The 20,749-nt window shown below is 42.0% G+C and overlaps 1 protein-coding gene across 8 annotated transcripts in view; it reads left to right on the top strand.

The window, feature by feature from the left end:
* Positions 1-12,864, top strand: part of ACOT9 (acyl-CoA thioesterase 9) — a 95,012-nt gene extending 82,148 nt beyond the window's left edge. For 7 of the 8 annotated variants that reach the window (XM_053581155.1, XM_053581153.1, XM_053581154.1 and 4 more), the window contains 8 exons: positions 5,200-5,273; positions 9,502-9,569; positions 10,086-10,197; positions 10,360-10,450; positions 10,626-10,711; positions 11,115-11,202; positions 11,356-11,506; positions 12,553-12,864. In XM_053581155.1, the coding sequence (XP_053437130.1) occupies positions 5,200-5,273; positions 9,502-9,569; positions 10,086-10,197; positions 10,360-10,450; positions 10,626-10,711; positions 11,115-11,202; positions 11,356-11,506; positions 12,553-12,641 (759 nt within the window). In that variant the 3' untranslated portion in view covers positions 12,642-12,864. The remainder of the gene's footprint in view (positions 1-5,199; positions 5,274-9,501; positions 9,570-10,085; positions 10,198-10,359; positions 10,451-10,625; positions 10,712-11,114; positions 11,203-11,355; positions 11,507-12,552) is intronic. The other variant, XM_053581156.1, reaches the window with a different exon arrangement.
* The last annotated feature ends 7,885 nt before the right edge of the window (positions 12,865-20,749 follow it).

Genomic DNA, 20,749 nt, shown 5'->3' with positions numbered 1-20,749 from the left:
TTTGGGTAGATTCTAATCCCAGCTCTACTGCTTGGTAAGCCGTGTGACTACTTACCTTTTCTGAGCCTCTTGTTTTCTCAAGTATAATATGAAAATAGTGACGGTTTTATGTTATCTGGTTGTGATAAGGAGAAATGAGAAAAAAAAAGCCTACTCATATGAGGAACCTGGTATAGTGCCTCTCACATAGTAACCACTGTTGCCAATAATATTAATTTATTAGTATTACTGAGGTGGTTACAAATCTTTATTCTAGGCTTGACCTTCACACCCACCTTTCTGAATGTTCATTGTATTTCTCCACCTAGATGTGCTGCTGCTATTTCAAGTTCAAGTATGTTCCAAGCTGAATGTATCAGATCCTGATCCTTCTCCAGTCTCCCCTTTGCCAGCCTCCTGATTCCTTTCAGCTTCAAACCTTTGGGACAGCTTTAATTTTTCCCTTTCCTATGTAGCCTTTTGCCAAGTCTTGCAAATTTATCACACACATCTACTTATTAGAATCCTTTCATTCCCATCCCCTTGGCCCTGTGTTTTATTCAAGTCCTTGCTGCCTCTTGAGTGCCTTAACTGTCTTTTAATTAATCTGCCTTCCTCTCATCTACCTCTCTCTGTTGATTTTACATTTTTTTTTTTTAGAGACAGAGTCTCACTTTGTCACCCTCAGTAGAGTGCTGTGACGTCACAGCTCACAGCAACCTCCAACTCCTGGGCTTAGGTGATTCTCTTGCCTCAGCCTCCCGAGTAGCTGGGACTACAGGCACCTGTCACAACGCCCGGCTATTTTTTGTTGCAGTTTGGCCTGGACCAGGTTCGAACCCGCCACCCTTGGTATATGGGGCCAGCGCCCTACCCACTGAGCCACAGATGCCACCCAATTTTACATATTTTTAGCAGATAAATTTCCCAACACTGATCTTGGAAAATGGTCATTTGTTATCTGTGTATTAAAGTCTAAACTGCTTTGACTAATTTTAGTGTCCAAAGTGCTCCATAAACTAGCTCCAACCTGCCTTTCCAACCATATTCCCTTTGACTTACCATTTCCATACCTTATTAGAGCTCACAGCTAGACACTGAGCATCCTAAGAATAGGGAATTTTTTTTTTTTTTTGAGGCAGAGTCTCAAACTGTTGCCCTAGGTAGAGTGCTGTGGTGTCACAGCTCACAGCAACCTCCAGCTCTTGGGCTTAAGCGATTCTCTTGCCTCAGCCTCCCAAAAAGCTGGGACGACAGGTGCCCACCGCAATGCCTGGCTGTTTTTCTGTCGTAGTTGTCATTATTGCTTTAGTTGGCCCAGGCCAGATTTGAACTTGCTAGCCTTGGTGTATGTGGCTGGTGCCCTACCTACTGAGCTATGGGAGCCACCAGAATAGGGAATTGTTTTTTTGTTTTTTTTTGTAGAGACAGAGTCTCACTTTATGGCCCTCGGTAGAGTGCCGTGGTCTCACACAGCTCACAGCAACCTCCAACTCCTGGGCTTAAGCGATTCTCTTGCCTCAGCCTCCCAAGTAGCTGGGACTACAGGCGCCCGCCACAACGCTCGGCTATTTTTTGGTTGCAGTTTGGCCGGGGCCGGGTTTGAACCCGCCACCCTCGGTATATGGGGCCAGCGCCCCACCGACTGAGCCACAGGCGCCGCCCGGGAATTGTTTTTTTTTGTAGAGATAGTCTCACTTTATCACCCTCTGTAGAGTGCCGTGGCATCACACAGTTCACAGCAACCTACAACTCCTGGGCCTAGGCGATTCTCTTACCTCAGCCTCCTGAGTAGCTGGGACTACAGGCGCCTGCCACAACGCCCGGCCATTTTTTTGTTGCAGTTTGGCGGGGGCTGGGTTTGAACCTGCCACTCACTGAGCCACAGGTACCGCCCCAGAATAGGGAATTTTTTTTTTTTTTTTTTTGGCCAGGGCTGGGTTTGAACCCACCACCTCCGGCATATGGGACCGGCGCCCTACTCCTTGAGCCACAGGCGCCGCCCAGAATAGGGAATTTTTTATCCTGGCTTTCCCGGTGCTAGTAAGTATTTATTATAATAAGGTAATTTAAATAAAATTTGAGTAATGAAAGTATAAAATCTGAAATGCTCCAAAATCTGAGACTTTTTTTTTTTTTTTGTCAAGACAAGAGTTCTACCCTATGCCCCTGAGCAGAGTGCAATGGCATCATAGCTCACTGCAACCTCAGACTGGGGCTGTGGGCATCCTGCTGCCTCAGCCTCTGAAGTCGCTGTCATTACAGGTGCTCCCCGTGGTACCCAGCTGGGTTTTTCAATTTTTTTCTTGAGTCAGTGTCTCACTCTCGCTCAGATAAACCTTGAATTCCTGAGCTCAAGCAATCCTCCCACCTCAGCCACCCACGGTGCTGGTATTACAGGCATGAGCTTGGCAAATCTAAGACTTTTTGAGCACTGACTTGAAGCTCAAGAGGAAATGCTCATTGGAATATTTTGGATTTGGGGTTTTCAGTTTTAGGATGCTCAACTGGTAAAGATTTTTTTTTTTTTTTTGCAGTTTTTTGACCAGGGCTGGGTTTGAACCCGCCACCTCCGGCATATGGGGCTGGCACCCTACTCCTTTGAGCCACAGGCGCCACCCTCAACTGGTAAAGATTTAACAGAAATATTCCCAAATCCAAAAAAATCTGAAATCTGAAAATGCTTCTGGTCACAAGCATTGTGGAGAGGGGATACTCAACCTGTAGTGGAGTGAATATCCTTGCTTTATGCTTCCTTTGCCTGAAATTCCTTGGGCTCTGGCTTCGCGTATTTCCTTTCCTTCCCCTGTGCTTCAGGGTTAATTCCTGCCTGACCACTTCCCTGATCTTTCCAGCTTATAGCACCTGTTCCTTCCCCAGGACTCCTTCCTTGGTACTGTGTCGCTTACCCTCTCTCCTGGTACCTAGTACTCTTTGTCCTCCAGAGCTTTATATGAACACATCTTTTTTCTTCCACTAGACTGTGTGCTCCTTAACAACAGGACCTGAATTTAAATCACCTAGCCTACTTCCTGACATCCATTCATTTAACATTCATGTAGCAGTTATATTTATTGAGCACCTATTCTGTGCTAGGCCTATGGTAGTGAGCAAAACTAAGTTCCATTCTCTTGGAGTTTGCATTCTAGTAGTGCTCAAGAATTACCTGTCTCATCATTTCATTGGTAAACATTGATCTGGTATCTGCTATCTGCCAGTCTTCATGGTAAGTTCTGGGATACAAATGTAAAGAAAATGGTCTTTGTCTTTTGGGAGCTCATGGTACAGCAGAGAGACAGCCACATAAATAAATGATTATGACATAGCATTTTATTATATGGTATTTCTCAACACAGATACTATTGATATTTTATGTGGGAAAATTCTTTGGCGGGCCTGTTCCCTGCATAGTGTGGTTCCACCCCCCCCAACTGTGCCTCAAGTCATGTGACAAACAAAACCAACCCTATACTTTTCCACATACTTCCTACAGGAGTGGTATTTATCTCTCTTATTAATACATTGAGAACCACTGTAAAGGGAGGATTTTGTTTCCATTAAGGTAGCTGAATGAAGGAGGGAATGATGAACTTGGCCTGGGAAATAGGGATCGGTCAGGGGAGGGGAGGAGACTCTTAAAAGAGTAAGGCTTCTGGGGGCAGTGCCTGTGGCTCAAGGAGTAGGGCACCGACCCCATATACCATAGGTGGTGGGTTCGAACCCGGCCCCGAAAAACTGCAAAACCAAGCAAAACAAGAAAGAGTAAGGCTGCTGAGGAGGGCATCATGCCAAGGCACTGATGAGAGGTGACCAACAGCCTGCTACATCCCAGGCTGTTAGCTGTGGCTAGAGAAAAAGGTGCAGGTATGAGGGCAGTATTTGCTGGACAACTGGAGAGAAATCCTGGTCTCTGTCATGGAGGGATTTATACACCATGTAACAGAAAGAAAGGCAGAACTAGTGAACAGTTTGAATAGGTGAGTGGCATGAGATTGATGAGACTGTCTCCACAGTTGAGAGGGAAGGCAGTAAGGGCTGAACAGGTGGTGATCAGGCTTGTATCATCTGTTGAGGAGGGAACTGAATATACCCTCAGGCTGTAAATACTTCTGTCACTACTTTATGATACTACTCTCCTGGAAATATAAACTTCTAGGGGAGAAAGAAATACCTTAAAAGTTCAGATACCTGTGCATGGTAAATACAGGTTGAATGTCTCTTATCCAAAATGCTTGGGATGGGAAATATTTCTGATTTCGGAATACTTGCATCATATTTACTAATTCAGCATTCTTTTTTTTTTTTTTTAAGAGACAGAGTCTTTATCGCCCTCGGTAGAGTGCTGTGGTGTCACAGCTCACAGCAACCTCCAACTCCTGGGCTTAGGTGATTCTCTTGCCTCAGCCTCCCAAGTAGCTGTGACTATAGGCACCTGCCAGAATGCATGGCTGTTTTTTTGTTGCAGTTTGGCTGGGGCTGGGTTCAAACCCACTACCCTCAGTATATGGGGCCGGTGCCCTACCCAGTGAGCCACAGGAGCCACCCTGATTCAGCATTCTTAATCCAAAAATTTTTGAATATCAGGGCAATAAAAAATTTCAGATTTTGAAAAAATAAAAAGCAAACAAAAGAAATTTTTGATTTTGGAGTATTTCAGATTTTTGGATTAGAGATATTCAACCTATGTTTAACTTAATCCATGGAATCATTTCTGATTTTATTCCTTCCTGAGAGTATCTGTGTTCAGCTAAGGAGGCATAAACATGTGCTGGTAATGTTGGCACGTTACATTTCCCTGAAAATACTAGTGTCTGTGAGCACAGCAGGTGATCCATTTCGGTAGGCATGCCACTGGGAGGACCAGCTGGCCCTGAAGGAAGCCTGGGTTTTGTAGGATATGGGCAAGTTAAATGCTGATGATGCCCTTTGTGACCCTAGCCTGTCCCAGCATATCTTGCACAGTGCAGTGTTTGGATTTTGAGGTGTTTTACTCCTTGGCTAGACCACAGGCTCCTTGCTCATCCTGCCATTCCCAGAACCTAGTGCTGTGCCTGGCTCAGGGTAGGCCCTCGGCAGATGTTGGTTAATGAGAGCACTTCTCCCCTTTTTCCAATTTCGGGCTTTTTCAAAGCATGCATGCTGCTTGTTCGAATTGCAGTAGGTCTTTCCAGTGAATGAATGCATTTCTCATATCTGGCTTTTTCTTTTCTTGTTCTTTAGTTGCATGATGATGAATTTTGTCCTGTTTTGGATGCAACGTTTGTAATGGTGGCTCGTGATTCTGAAAATAAAGGGTAATTGCTGTTTTTTGTAATTCTTTATTTTGAAGAATTTCAAAGGTACGTAATGCTGGAGAGATTTTAATGTCTATGTACTTGTCACCTGGACTTAACATTGTTTTTTTTTTTTTTTAGTTTGCAAGTTATTTTATTTTTATTATTATTAAATCATAGCTGTGTATATTAATGTGATCATGGGGCACCATACACTGGTTTTATAGACCGTTTGACACATTTTCATCACACTGGTTAACATAGCCTTCCTGGCATTTTCTTAGTTATTGTGTTAAGACATTTATATTCTACATTTACTAAGTTTCACATGTACCCTTGTAAGATGCACCGTAGGTGTATTATTTTAAAAGACCTCATATGGCACTAAAATGCATCTAGAGAAAGTATGATAAATTGCACATGGAAAACAAATTATATCATAGTTCTTGGCATTTTTATTAGCTTAAAAATGATTTTAGCATTGACATTTTGCACAGTGTAATGAAACACAAATTATAATTAGAGGAAAAAATCTCAGTGCTCATTCTCAAATTCATCTTTTGCAATTCTTGTTTTTCTGACAACCATTCAGGCTCTGGAGATGAGGGACAATCAACCATTCCCAGCCTTGAACTTGCCCATCAGTCTCTAAGATTTCAGCTTCTGGACTTAACATTTTTAATTGTAATAACATTTTTGCCATTTTTTTGTTTCATCTGTTTTTTTACTTTAATGAAAATTTATAATATCTTGGCTCGGCACCCGTAACACAGTGGTTACAGCACCGGCCACATACACTGAGGCTGGCAAGTTCAAACTTGCCTGGGCCAGCTAAAACAACAATAACAACTGCAACAACAACAACAAAAATAGCCGGGCATTGTGGTGGGCGCCTGTAGTCCCAGCTACTCAGGAGGCTGAGGCAAGAGAATCGCTTAAGCCCAAGAGTTGGAGGTTGCTGTGAGCTGTGACTCCATGGCACTCTACCGAAGGTGACAGCTTGAGACTCTGTCTCAAAAAAAAAAAAAGAAAATTTATAATATCTTAAAGTAAATCCCATACATAATGACATTTTATGCTTAAATACTTTAACGTAGGCATCTTTTTAAAAATGAAGAAATTCTTCTTAAATAACTACATTACCATAATTATACCTAAAAAATAAATCCTTAACATATTCTAATGTTCAATTCATGTCTGATTTTCCCCAAATATATTTTGAATGATTTGTTTAAATCAGGATCCAAATAAGGTACACATTGGCCAGGTGCAGTGGCCCAGGCCTATAGTGCTGACACTTTGGGAGGCTGAGGCAGGAGGATTGCTTGAGGCCAGGAATTCAAGACCAACCTGAGCAACATTGTGAGACTCTGCCTCTACAAAAAATTAAAAAATTAGCTGTGTATGGTGGCAGGTACCTGTAGCCCCAGCAACTCAGGAGGCTGAGTTGGGAAGATTGCTTGAGCCCAGGAGTTTGAGGTTGCTGTGAGTTATGAGGACACTACTGCACTCCATCTCTGGCAACAGAGCAAGACCCCGTTTTAAAAACAAACACCTAACCAGGGTGGGTGCAGTGGCTTATGCCTGTAATCCTAGCATTCTAGGAGGCCAAGGTTGATACCTGCTCTCAGGAGTTTGAGATGAGCCTGAGCAAGAGTGAGATCCTGTCTCTAAAACTAGCCAGGTATTGTGGAGGGTGCCTGTAGTCCCAGCTACTTGGGAGGCTGAGGCAAGAGGATTGCTTGAGCCCAGGATTTGAGGTTTCTGTGAGCTGTGACTCCACAGCACTCTACCAAGGGTGACAAAGTGAGACTCTGTCTCAAAAAACAAACAAACAACCCCCCCCAACAAAACCAAAAACCTAACCAAGCAAATAAACCAAAATGCCCCAAATAAGAGCCACATATTACATTTGATTTTTATGTCTCTTGAGATTTATTTTTTGCTAACAGTTTTATTGAGATATAATTCATATACAATAAAATTCACCCAATGAAGTGTACAGTATAATGACTTTTAATATATTCACAGAGTTATGCAGTCTCTTACATCTATTTTTTTGTTTTTTTTTTGAGACAGCATCTTACTCAGTCACCCCGGGTAGAGTGCTATGGTGTCATAGCTCACAGCAACCTCAAACTCTTGGACTGAAGCAATTCTCTTGCCTCAGCCTCCTGAATAGCTGGGACTACAGGCTCCTGCTACTATACCCACCTAGTTTTTCTATTTTTAGTAGAGATTGGGTCTCACTCTTGTACAGGCTGGTCTCAAACTCCTGAGCTCAGGTAATCCATCTGCCTCGGCCTCTCAGAGTACTAGGATTATAGGTGTGAGCTACCATGTCTGGCCTATTTACATGTTTTCAGAATAACTAGCTACCAATGACATGGTTTTCCCACTTTTTTTTGCTTTTTGGAAAGTTTATTATTGTGAATCGATGATTGATTTTAATGTATTTCATGTTCATATCTGAGTCATGGCACCAAGAATGTATATATTACATGTATTTCAGTAAATTACAGTCATTGTTCTTCCTGATGCTCAAGGTATGTCATCTTTAGTTGGTGGGGACAACTCTAAGCTGGCTCCTATGGCATTTCCACCCATCTCTATTAGTCTTTGATACTTTCTCTCTCTCTGGTGCAGCATGATGTAACTTGGGCTTATCTTATACATTTCCTACCCTGGGCTTGGAATCTGCCATTTCTCCAAGGAGTCTTGTAGTTCCTTTCCCTGGGAACTGATATTTAGACACCAAAATCTGGGCATTGGAATGGTGCATTGTTATAAGTTTGTTATTGGTTCCAGGCTTTTTCAGTGGACAGAGCTAGGATGTATGTTAAAAAAAAAGAAAAAGACCCATGAGTTTATATCAGGCGTCCTCAAACTGCAGCCTGTGGGCCACATGAAGCGGTGTGAATTGTATTTGTTCCTGTTTTGTTTTTTACTTCAAAATAAGGTATGTGCATAGTTTGTTCATAGTTTTTTTTTTTTTTTTTTAACTATAGTCCGGCCCTCCAACGGTCTGAGGGACAGTGAATTGGCCCCCTTTTTAAAAAGTTTGAGGATGCCTGGTTTGTATGGTCATTTATATGGTCATCCAAGACAGATTTAACCATACAGACTTTAACTTATTTGACTTTATTCTTTTTATGTTAAATTGAATTATTGGTCTCGGCGCCTGTAGCTCAAGTGGCTAAGGTGCCATCCATATACACCAGAGCTGATGGGTTTGAATCCAGCAAACAACAATGACAACTACAACCAAAAAATAGCCAGGCATTGTGGCGGGCACCTGTAGTCCCAGCTACTCGGGAGGCTGAGGCTAGAGAATTGTTTAAGCCTAGGAGTTGGAGGTTGCTGTGAGCTGTGATGCCCCGACACTCTACCCAGGGCGACAGCTTAAGACTCCGTCTAAAAAAAAATTGAATTCTTGGTTCCTAACAACAGTTACACCCAAGGCATCTAAACTGAAAGTATCTCATTATAGGGGCAGGGCCGGAGGGAATGTTACCAGCTTGATCTTTGTATGAGATGGAGTTTAGCAGCCTATGGGAAATCTCGTTTGAGGAAATTTGACTTAGTAGTCTATAAATATACACATTCGCTGTCTTTTAAGACATTAACATTTCTTTTTGAGACAGAATCTTGTTCTGTTGCCCTGAGTAGGGTTCCTTGGCATCATAGCTCATAGTAACCTCAAACTCTTGGGCTCAAGTGATCCTCTTGCCTCAGCCTCCCGAGTAGCTGGGACTACAGGTACCCACCACAATGCCTGGCTACTTTTTCTATTTTTAGTAGAGATGGGGTCTGACTCTTGCTCAGGGTGGTCTTGAACTTCTGAGCGTAAAGGATCCTCCCACCTCAGCTGCCCAGAGTGCTAGGATTATAGGCGTGAGTCACTGCACGTGGCCTAAGACATTAACATTTTTGAAGAGTCCAAGGAAATTGTCTTGTAGAATGTTCTGCAACCTGAATTTGACTGTTTTCTCATGGTTAGAACATGTGGCAGGTTAAACATGTGGCAAGCGGCAGTACCCTCTTTATAATGTGAACTTTGTGAGGTAAGTCTGTAATCAGAAGACTCGAATTGTTCCTGTGTTCATGTGGAAGGCAGGCAGTAAGCGCTACCCAAAATGAACAGCAGAATACTTTAAAACTAGCAGGTAATTGTTCATCTTCAAGTTTTTTAGATAATGGCACATCTTAACTTAAACTGTATTCTTTTCTTTTCTTCTCTTCTCTTTAGGCCGGCATTTGTAAATCCACTCATCCCTGAAAGCCCAGAGGAAGAAGAGCTCTTTAGACAAGGAGAATGTACATTGATTTGTTTATAATAATAAGAGAAAATTGAAAAGCACATTAATTATGCTGTACAGTAGATTATTTAAGATCATATATGGACTCTGCATACCAATTAATGTCCTAGTCATGCCAAGATTTTATTGAAATTAAAAATGTTTTGTCCTTTGGAGAACAGACAGTATTTATTAAGTGAAGTAATTTGATCAGACAGTATTTATTGATCAGACAGTATTTATTAAGTGAAGTAATTTGTTTTCTCAGTTTTAATGAAATGGGAAATGAATCTTAATGGGGTAACTGCCATTCAGGATTGTAGATCAGGATGATAGTAAGTGGTGTCTCACTGAGTTGATAGAATTTTCATCTGAAAGGCCTATTGTAGCCTTCTCTTGGATATTTATAAAATTTTTGGTGGGATTTGAAATCTTGAAATAATACCTGTGTAGGATCCAAGGGACCCCAGGTCAGGGTCCCACCTGTGTATAATGTGATTTCCTAATCATTGCTCCTTGTTCTCCCATGTTCCAGTGAACAAGGGGAGAAGAATTGCCCTCAGTTCCACATCATTACTGAAAATGGCTCCCAGCGCTGAGGAGAGGACCACTATACATGAGATGTTTCTTAGCACGTTGGATCCAAAGTAAGTTAGGATGGTGAGATTCCAAGTTGGGAAAGCATTTAGGCCTTGGCCTTCTGCAGAGCCACAGCTGCTTGCATGTTTTGGATGTTATTTGCAAATGTTTTTACTTTTCACAGTGAAACGATGGCATTAACAGGGTTTAATAAATCTCCATTTGTACAGGACTATAAGTTTTCAGAGTCGAATTTTGCCCCCTAATGCAGTGTGGATGGAGAATTCAAAACTGAAGAGCTTGGAAATTTGCCACCCTCAGGTATTATAATTTAGTGAGAAATTTTCTGAATAGGATAGTGTGCATTCATAATATTTGTCCAAGATTTGACATACCCTTGAAATGACCTTTGTTACAGAACATTGCTAATTCCTTTGTTCCGTATATGAGAGTGGCCATGTTTGTATTGATTAATGATTTATTTTATATCCTGTAGGAGCGGAACATTTTCAATCGGATCTTTGGTGGTTTCCTTATGAGGAAAGCATATGAACTTGCTTGGGCTACTGCGTGTAGCTTCGGGTGAGTTCGATTTAAGGCATTTTTAACTTTTGAGAAGCAGTTTATACCATACTACTCCACTGAAATGAAACATTTTGGGTCGGTCTGTATGTGTTTGGGAATATGTTATTTTTCACTGTATACCACATTGATACTAGCTGGGTTTGGTCTTCATTTTAGAAGTCTGATGCTTTTTGTAAGTTAGCATGTTAAAGAACTACTGAGAAAATACAATGGTAGTGTGTAGGGAAATATATATACTGGTTTTTGTTCTGTTCGGATCATAGTGGCGTCTCTTACCATTGCTTACTGATATAATCATTTCCCCCTTCTCAGAGTTTATTTTTGTTCATTTTAATTTTGCTTCAGCTGGTCATTAGGGAAAAAATTTAGATCATCTAAATTTTGAAATTTTCCCTGGTAGTGGTTCGCGACCATTTGTGGTGGCAGTGGATGACATCATGTTCCAGAAACCTGTTGAAATTGGCTCATTGCTCTTTCTTTCTTCACAGGTAGGTGTGTGGTGAAAGATTAAATCTAATTTTGTTGCCATTTTGACTTCAAAGAGAAGTTTCTGTATCTTAAAGACACTGTTTCTTTTATGACTGCCTTTTCCCCCTAATGTAGTCTACAATTGACTAACTATAGTGTCTATAATCTATTAGGTTTGCTTTACTCAGAACAATTACATTCAAGTCAGAGTACACAGTGAGGTGGCCTCTCTTCAGAAAAAAGAGCATACAACCACCAATGTCTTTCATTTCACGTTCATGTCGGAAAAAGAAGTGCCCTTGATTTTCCCCAGAACATATGGAGGTGAGCCGTGATTATTGCTTGTCCCTAATAAAGGGAAGAACTTTATTTATTTGAGACAGAGTCTCACTATGTCACCCTCGGTATAGTGCCGTGGTTTCACAGCTCACAGCAACCTCAAACTCTCCGGCTTAAGTGATTCTCTTGCCTCAGCCTCCCAAGTAGCTGGGACTACAGGCACTCACCACAACGCCTAGCTATTTTTTGGTTGTAGTTGTCATTGTTGTTTGGTTACAATGTCGGGCTATTTTCTTGTTGCAGTGTCATTGTTGTTCAGCTGGCCCAGGCCAGGCTCGAACCTGCCAGCCTTGGTGTACATGGCTGGTGCCGTAACCACTGTACTACAGGTGGTGAGCCGAGGGGGGAAAAACTTTTGAAGAAAAATTTCCCCTTTTAAATTGTTGTGGGAGGGCGGTGCCTGTGGTTCAGTGGGTAGGGCTCTGGCCCCATATTCCGAGGGTGGCAAGTTCATACCTGGCCCCAGCCAATCTGTAACAACAACCAAAAAAATATCCTGGAGTTGTGGCGGGTGCCTGTAGTCCCAGCTATTCGGGAGGCTGAGGCAAGAGAATTGCCTAAGCCCAGGAGTTGGAGGTTGCTATGAGCGGTGACTCCAGGGCACTCTACCGAGGGTGATAAAGTGAGATTATGTTTATAAAATAAAGTTAAATAAAATAAAATAAATTGTTGTGGGAAGTACCCTGATGCCTGTCAGCACAAGAGCATGTCTTTAGGAGATTTTGCTTTTGAGATTCTGCAGCCTTGAAGGCCAAAGATACCCTGTGGCTGTCAGGTGGCAGTTGCTGCCCTACCCACTTGGCATCATCTACAGGGCTGGTGTCAGCTGCAAACAGCCACTGGTAGCCAAAAACTGGTCCAGCCAAAGGAAAGGGACAAGAGTCATAGTCTATTCCCTTGGGAATATTGCACAACCCTGGCCCAATAGTGCCCCTCATTCTGTCCCAGTGTTCCTATTTAGTCCTGTGTTTATGTCATGATTCTCTAAGGTGCTGCAAGTTTTCTCCAGGGTTATCTTTCTTGTGTTTCAGAGTCCATGTTGTACTTAGATGGACAGCGGCATTTCAACTCCATGAGTATACCAGTGACTTTGAGAAAGGACTACCTTGTGGAGCCCTAGGAAAACCTCACGTGTTGAAAACCAGCCTTTCACCTGCATTGACACAGTCTCTGATAACAGCCTTGATTTTAGTGTTGCTTTCCATCCTCTATCGAGAAGGAGAATGTTTTCAGCATTTAGGGTGATCAGAAAAGCATAATAACATAGTGGCTGGATGGGGCTGAGGGGAGAAAGAATTATTAAACCACAAATACTTTCAAAATAGTTTTCATTGTAAACCTAACTTGTTGCATCATATCTGCTAAAGGAATTAGGGCAGAATGCCTTTTTACACAGTTGGACATATTCTTTTCTTACTATCAGTATACAAGGCATTACATATTCTGCCAAGGCATTTGCGTGACATCCCTAACTTATATAAAATCCCATCAACCCCACATGATTTCTTTGTATTTTGCTTCTGAAAGGCGTCTTGTAGCTTTCTCTTGGATATTTATAAAATTTTTGGTGGGATTTGCTTCCCTGTATTTCCCAGCTTTTGTTATTAGCAGAGGGCAGATGAAAAGTTGGGGTTGAAGGGATTCAATAAAAGATAACAGCAGCTGTGAAGATTTGTTGGAAGGTTTAGATCCAAAATCATATTCTGAGAGTGTTCAGAGATGATCTGGATGAGGAAATAGGACCATTTTGTTATTCTTTCATTCACCAGACAACTATTCAGTGCACTGTGCATGGGGCTGGGCAGGATACATCTGATTAAAAACAAGAACAATAGTAAAAATAGCTTCTTATGCTTATGGACCCCTGCCATGTGCTAGATAGGCACTGTCCTAAGCACTTGGCATTTATTAGCCCACTTATTTCTTCCGATCAATACTATGAGGCAGGTTCTATAACATCCCCTACGTGTTAGGCCACTCAGGAAACAAGCATAGAGAAGTTAAGTAACTTGTTGAAGGTTAAAACAGCTAAGAAGTGGTGGTGCTGGGATTCAGAACCAGGCAGTGTGGGTCCAGGGTATTCCTGGCCAGTACAGTGTACTGCTTTCAAGAAATATCACAAGGGAGCTCACACCCACAATCATGTTGTCCCCTAGGAAGCCAAAGGAAGGCATTCTCATTAATCTGCAGCCAAGACAGTTTCTTCTTTGATGGAAAGAGGACTTGATCAAATTCACAAGAGACAAAAAAGAGGCTACACAGAAGAAAAAAGTAATCTCTGAAAAAGGTGCTCCCAAGAAGGAAGCAATTCTCTTTAGAGTGTGAGTTGTAGAAGAGTGGTCACAAAACTGGCTCTGCCTCAGAATTAGCTGGAAAGCTTTTTTTTTTTTTGTAGAGACAGAGTCTCACTTTATAGCCCTCAGTAGAGTGCCGTGGCCTCACACAGCTCACAGCAACCTGCAACTCCTGGGCTTAAGCGATTCTCTTGCCTCAGCCTCCCAAGTAGCTGGGACTACGGGCGCCCGCCACAATGCCTGGCTATTTTTTGGTTGCAGTTTGGCCGGGGCCGGGTTTGAACCCATCACCCTCGGTATATGGGGCCGGCGCCTTACTGACTGAGCCACAGGCGCTGCCCTCTTTTTTTTTTTTTTTTAAAGTTTATGTAGTGTTTATTGAAATTACAGTTAATAAGTACCAGTGGCATAAATCGTCATGGGAACAAACACAACCATGTCTTGGTTGTGTTTAACTCATGGAGTCAAGAAGTGCTGTAACATGGGTGGTACCTATGGCTCAATGAGTAGGCCACCGGCCCCATATACCAAGGGTGGTGGGTTCAAACCCAGCCCTGGCCAAACTACAACAAAAAAATAGCTGGGCATTGTGGTGGGCGCCTGTAGTCTCAGCTTCTCGGGAGGCTGAGGCAAGAGAATTGCTTAAGCCCAGGAGCTGGAGGTTGCTGTGAGCTGTGACGCCATAGCAATCTACGGAGGGTGACAAAGTGAGACTCTGTCTCTAAAAAAAAAAAAAAAGTGTGCAACTTGTCTCTCAGTGCTCTCCTACCATCCTGAGATTTGCCTGGCCCTTTAATACAGCATTCAGCATGTCTGCCTATGACATGGTGGGGACAGGGAAGGCTAGGTGGCCCTGGGAAGGGCTGGGCCCTGGCGAGTTTTACGAATGTGTTAAGTGGAGTTCAGTTAAGAAACCTACTGCATACTGTTGTATAGATTACACATTATATATTTAACCATTTATTGCTGTTTATCATTGGTTTCTTTAGAAACTGGTGTGCTTTGCACTATTGCACATGTCCATGTGATGCTGTAGATATATTTTCCTGTGATAATCCAAGTATTCTGTCTACATATTTCCTAGAATTTTTTCTGTTATTATAAACAATGTTGCAGTGAATGTTCTAAATACTTAAAACATTTACCCCCGAAATTATTTCCTTTAGAAAACAGAGAAGTGAGCAATCCATATGTTGAAGGCTGTATGAATATGAATATGTATTTCACGTAACCTTTCGGAACAGTTGCACGTTTACTTGCTCATTAGCAATTTCCCTGAACTTTGCTAAATTTTACCTTTTCTTTTAAAAACATCTTTGCCATTTTGATGGGTAAAAAATGACATTCATTCATTGCCTTTCTTTGAATTCTACTGCAGTTGAACTTAAATGGCTTATTATCTTTTTAGTTGAATTGTTCAAGTAACTTTAGATATTAGAATCTTAACCCAAAATCTGTTATCATCTACCAGTACAGGTATTTATAAGAACTTTTTGTTTTTAATATAGGTCTTTAAGAAGATGAGATGAAGCAAACTAAAGGATGTCCAGTACGTTCTGGATTATTAGCATTCTGTCCCTAAGAACTGATTCTCCCTAAGGAGAATTTTTAATCAGTACTAGTACTGCTAAAGTGTCTAGTGGCGGGTTCAAACCCGGCCCCGCCCAAAAAAACTGCAAAAAAAAAAAAATAAAGTGTCTAGCATGGATTTTCCTCATGTGAATTGGATGTTGTTTTGTATTGAATTGTCTGTGCTGAGATCCCAATTTTACTTCAGGTTTTTATTACCAAGTTCTTAGTTTTTGCTTTGATATTTTTTCAATGTGTGGTCTTTGAGGATGGCCAAAGACCAATTGATGAAGACCAATGTCTTTATGATTGGTTTCTTTAGGAGAGTTTACTTCACTCTAGTGTGCTTTGCACTATTGGGCATGTCCATGTGATGCTGTAGATATATTTCCTGTGATAATCCAGGTATTCTGTCTACATATTCCCTTTGGTATCTGTATTCTGTCAGTTACAGTCTGCTTTCTTGTACTTTTTTGAATAGAGCCAGGAGCTTGATTCCTGAAGAACTGAAATTTTCACCCCACTCCCCTGGGATTTCAACATATTTTTTTCTTTTTGATGAGTTTGTGAAGTTTATTTTTCTATTTTTTTTTTTTTGAGACTGAATTTTACTTTGTTGCCCTTGGTAGAGTGCCATGGTGTCATAGGCTTCAATTTTTTTTTTTTTTTTTTTTTAGTGGAGCTGGGGTCTTGCGCTTGCTGAGGCTGGTCTGAAACTCGTGAGCTCAGGCAATCCACCCTCCTCAGCCTCCCAGAATGCTAGGATTACAGGCATGGGCCACTGTGCCTGGCAAGTTTATCTTTCTAAAGCTATTCTGTGGGGCTGGGCTCACCTGGGAGGTTGTTCTGCTCCATGTGGCATTGTGTGGGTCACTCAGTCAGCTGTGTTTATCTGGGAGCTCAGCTGGGACTGGGACATCTGGTGCTGTGGCTGGTATGGGGATTATCAGGCAGACTCATTGGATTTCTTAAATGGTGGCTGAGGGGGTCTAAGAGCAGCCAGACAGATTGTCAGGTCTTAACCACACCATTCTCATCCTTTTTCTTTCTTTTTTTTTTTTTTAGCAGTTTTTGTCCAGGGCGAGGTTTGAACCCACCACCTCCGATATATGGGGCCAGTGCCCTATTCCTTTGAGCCACAGGCACTACCCTTTTTATTTTTGAGACAGAATCTCACTTTGTCGCCCTTGGTAGAGTACCATGGTGTCACAGCTCACAGCAACCTCAAACTCTTGGTCTTAAGAGATTCTCTTGCCTCAGCTTCCCAAGTAGCTGGGACTACAGGTGCTCGCCACGCCTGGCTATTTTTTTTAGAGATGGGGTCTTGCTCTTGCTCAGGCTGGTCTTGAATCCCTGAGCTCAGGGAATCCACCTGCCTTAGCCTCCCAAGTGCTGGGATTACAGGTGTAAGCCACCATGCCTGGCCACCATTCTCATTCTTAAAATCCATTTTCATGGAGGGATTAATGGTGTCATTGAAGTTGATAAGGATAATCACTGGGAAAGGCAGTTAGATGCCTTTATTTATTATTTTTTTTTTATTAAATCATAGCTGTGTACATTAATGTGATCATGGGGCATCACACACTAGTTTCATAGACTGTTTGACACATTTTCATCACTCTGGTTAACATAGCCTACCTGGCATTTTCTTAGTTATTGTGCTAAGACATTTACATTCCACATTTACTAAGTTTCACATATACCCTTGTAAGATGCACCGCAGGTGTAATCCAGATGCCTTTAGATGACTGAGAGGTCACTGGTAAGAAGCAATTTCAAAAAAGTCACATAGCCTGAGCAATAGCAAGATCCTTTCTGTACAAAAAATAAAAAAGTTAGCTGCCCGTAGTGGCACATGCCTGTAGTCCCAGCTACCCAGGAGGCTGAGGCAGAAGGATCACTTGAACCTAGATGTTGGAGGCTGCAATGAGCTGTGATGACACCATTGTACTCTAGCCTGGGCCACAGAGTGAGACCCTGTCTCAAAAAAAAAAAAAAATAAAAAGTGATGGCGTCTTGGGCTAGAGAGCAAGGGGCTGAATCATTTCAAGCATTTATGTGTCATTCTCAGGTGAATTCCTGACTGGTGATATTGAGATGTTCTTTCATAAAAGTTTTATTGACAAGAAACATTGGGAAATAGTACATGGCATAACCCTCTGTGGGTATTTTACAATGCATATTAGCTTACCAAGACTGACTTCACTTTATTTATTTATTTATTTCATTTCATTTTACTTTATTTTATTTGTAGAGACAGAGTCTCACTTTATCGCCCTCAGTAGAGTGCCGTGGTGTCACACAGCTCACAGCAATCTCCAACTCCTGGGCTTAGGCGATTCTCTTGCCTCAGCCTCACCAGTAGCTGGGACCACAGGTGCCGGCCATAACGCCTAGCTATTTTTTTTTTGTTGCAGTTTGGCTGGGACCAGGTTTGAACCTGCCACCCTCGGTATGTGGGGCCAACGCCCTACCCACTGAGCCATAGGCGCCACCCCTGCTTCACTTTTAAAAATAAGCTTTGTGAAACATGTTTGGCCAGGGACCTATTTTTTTTAATATCTATACATATGAACAAATTGAACACACTAGGAACTTTTATAAAGCTGGATCAAACTCTGTATTTCATAACATGAAAAGGGAGACTAGTATATTGTCTAAGGAGTGAGTCATTATGCTCTCTTTTGCTTTGAAGAATCTAATAGTGTTATGTTTCTTAAAAACAAATTTAAGATGATATTTTGGATCTGACTTTTCCAGCTTTTAAGGGTTAGCTGTCTTGCTTTTAAATAGGAGTATAATTGCTTGCTGTCATTGCTGATATTTTACAGAATGTGAACTTGTAACAATACATTTAACTTCATTAAAAATTTCTGAATCATTATTTAGCATTGTGACCCTCTACAGATGAGAAGAGGGAGGCGAAAGGAATCCCTACATCAGGAGGATGGTAAAGATTATGTTTACTTTCATTTTGATATAGAGAATATAAGTTTCTATTACTGATTTCTGTTTCTGAGCAAGAGCTTCAAGCTAAAATTCAACAGTGCATCATGCTTTAGCATGAAAACATTTGGAAGGAATTAGGGGTTCTTTATTTGCTTATAGAACCTCATGGCAACTTGTATATTAGTGAAGTGTGGCACAAACTTGGCAAAAAATCAGTTACAAGATAGAGGGTAAGCATTTTAAAATATGGCTAATGGCTCGGTGCCTGTAGCTCAGTGGCTTGGGCACCAGCCACATACACCAGAGCTGGAGGGTTCTAATCCAGCCTGGGCCAGCCAAACAATGACAACTACAACAAAAAAAGTAGCTGGGCGTTGTGGCGGGAGCCTGTAGTTCCAGCTACTTGGGAGGCTGAGGCAAGAGAATAGCTTAAGCCCAAAGTTTGAGGTTGCTGTGAGCTGTGACGGCATAGCACTCTACCCAGGAGGACATAGTGAGACTCTGCCTCAACAACAACAACAACAACAACAACAACATATGGCTAACACATTGTTTCTTACTATGTGTCAGGCACCGTGCTAATTATATTAAAATATATACTCTCAGCTCGGTGCCCCTAGTTCAGTGGTTAGGGTGCTGGCCACATACACCGGGGTTGATGGGTTTGAACCCGGCCCAGGCCAGCTAAACAACAACAAAAATAGCCAGGCGTTGTGGCGGGTGCCTATCGTCCCAGCTACTTGGGAGGCTGAGGCAAGAGAATCACTTAAGCCCAAGAGTTTGAGGTTGCTGTGAGCTGTGACACCACTGCACTCTACTGAGGGCAACATAGACTCTGTCTCAAAAAAAAAAATCTCTATCTGTATCTCTATCTATATATATTCTCATTTAATCCTTACAGTAACTCTTAGAGATCAATGCCATTAATACTCACATTTTGCACATGAGGAAACTGAGGCTTAGAGAGGGGAAGGACCTTCCCAAAGCCCACCCTGTAACTACGTAAGTGGGAGAAACCCAGACTAGGTCTAAAGTTTTGGTCCTTTGCCACATTTCTTACGTATTTTCTCAGCTGTTATACTAAAGGTTTAACTAATGCTATATGTATATAGACACGCGTATATATAGAGATAGAGCGAGAGCGTGTGTGTGTGTATGTATATATATAGTATTGTTGAATATATATATGAGGTTGGACAATTAAGTTTATGAACTCATCCTAGACATCTTATTGCTGAATATCACTATGGTCAAAGGTGGACAAAGGGAGTACTTTGAAGGTGATTATTCAGAATACAGTTGAATTTCAACAGAGAGAAATGGCTGAAATATTTTTGGCATTTGTTTTAATTTCCTCTTAGAATAAGTCTTTTGCTACAGGTATGATTGATTTTCTAAATTGACTTATGAATGTTTCCTTTCCCTTCTCTTAGCAACAAATAATGAATTCACTATTTACTGTTACAAAATGGGTAACAGACAAGAGGAATTAAAAGTAGGGATTTGGCAAGTTCAAAACAGATTTAAGGGGTCCTTGGATAATCACATCACTTCTACATATAAGTGTTGTGTCATAAAATTATTTTGATCTAAGGGGATCAATCTGAGGTGGATTTGGGAGTCCTTTGGTCCAGCACATGGGTTTCAGGGCAGGCAGAGTGATGTGCGAGAAGCAATGTTGGCCTGAATATCTATACCTGTGAGGTCTTGCGTAGTCCTGAAACTAGCTAGTTCTGGGAATTGGGTGAAGAATTAATCTCTTCATGTCTTGTTTCCTCCCCATAAAAGGAGGGGCACATTTCTCACCCCAGAGTCTTCTGATTTAGGCCTATATTCAGTTATTTAGGTAGTGCAATATTTTTATGACTATGTTTGTGATTGCGTTATATGTAATCTTAAAAATCAAATCCCTCTTGGGCGGCGCCCGTGGCTCAGTGAGTAGGGCGCCGGCCCCATATGCCGAGGGTGGCGGGTTCAAACCCAGCCCCGGCCAAACTGCAACAAAAAAATAGCTGGGTGTTGTGGCGGGCACCTGTAGTCCCAGCTGCTTGGGAGGCTGAGGCAAGAGAATCGCGTAAGCCCAAGAGTTAGAGGTTGCTGTAAGCCGTGTGACGCCACAGCACTCTACCCGAGGGCGGTACAGTGAGACTGTCTCTACAAAAAAAAAAAATCAAATCCCTCTTAAGATGTGTATGCTAGGCTTGATGCCCATAGCTCAGTGGTTCGGGTGCTAGCCAGATGCACCAGGGCTGGTGGGTTCAAACCTGGCCAGGGCCTGCTAAAACAACAACAACAATAACAACAACAAAAAAATAGCTGGGCATTGTGGCGGGTGCCTGTAGTCCCAGCTGCTTGGGAGGCTGAGGCAAGAGAAGCGCTTCAGCTCCAGTGTTTGAGGTTGCTATGAGCTGTG

This window comes from Nycticebus coucang, chromosome X, assembly GCF_027406575.1.
Source record: "Nycticebus coucang isolate mNycCou1 chromosome X, mNycCou1.pri, whole genome shotgun sequence".
NCBI classification, from domain to species: domain Eukaryota; kingdom Metazoa; phylum Chordata; class Mammalia; order Primates; family Lorisidae; genus Nycticebus; species Nycticebus coucang.
The sequence above is the reverse complement of the archived record's forward strand: the minus strand, read 5'-3'. Positions and strand labels throughout refer to the sequence as shown.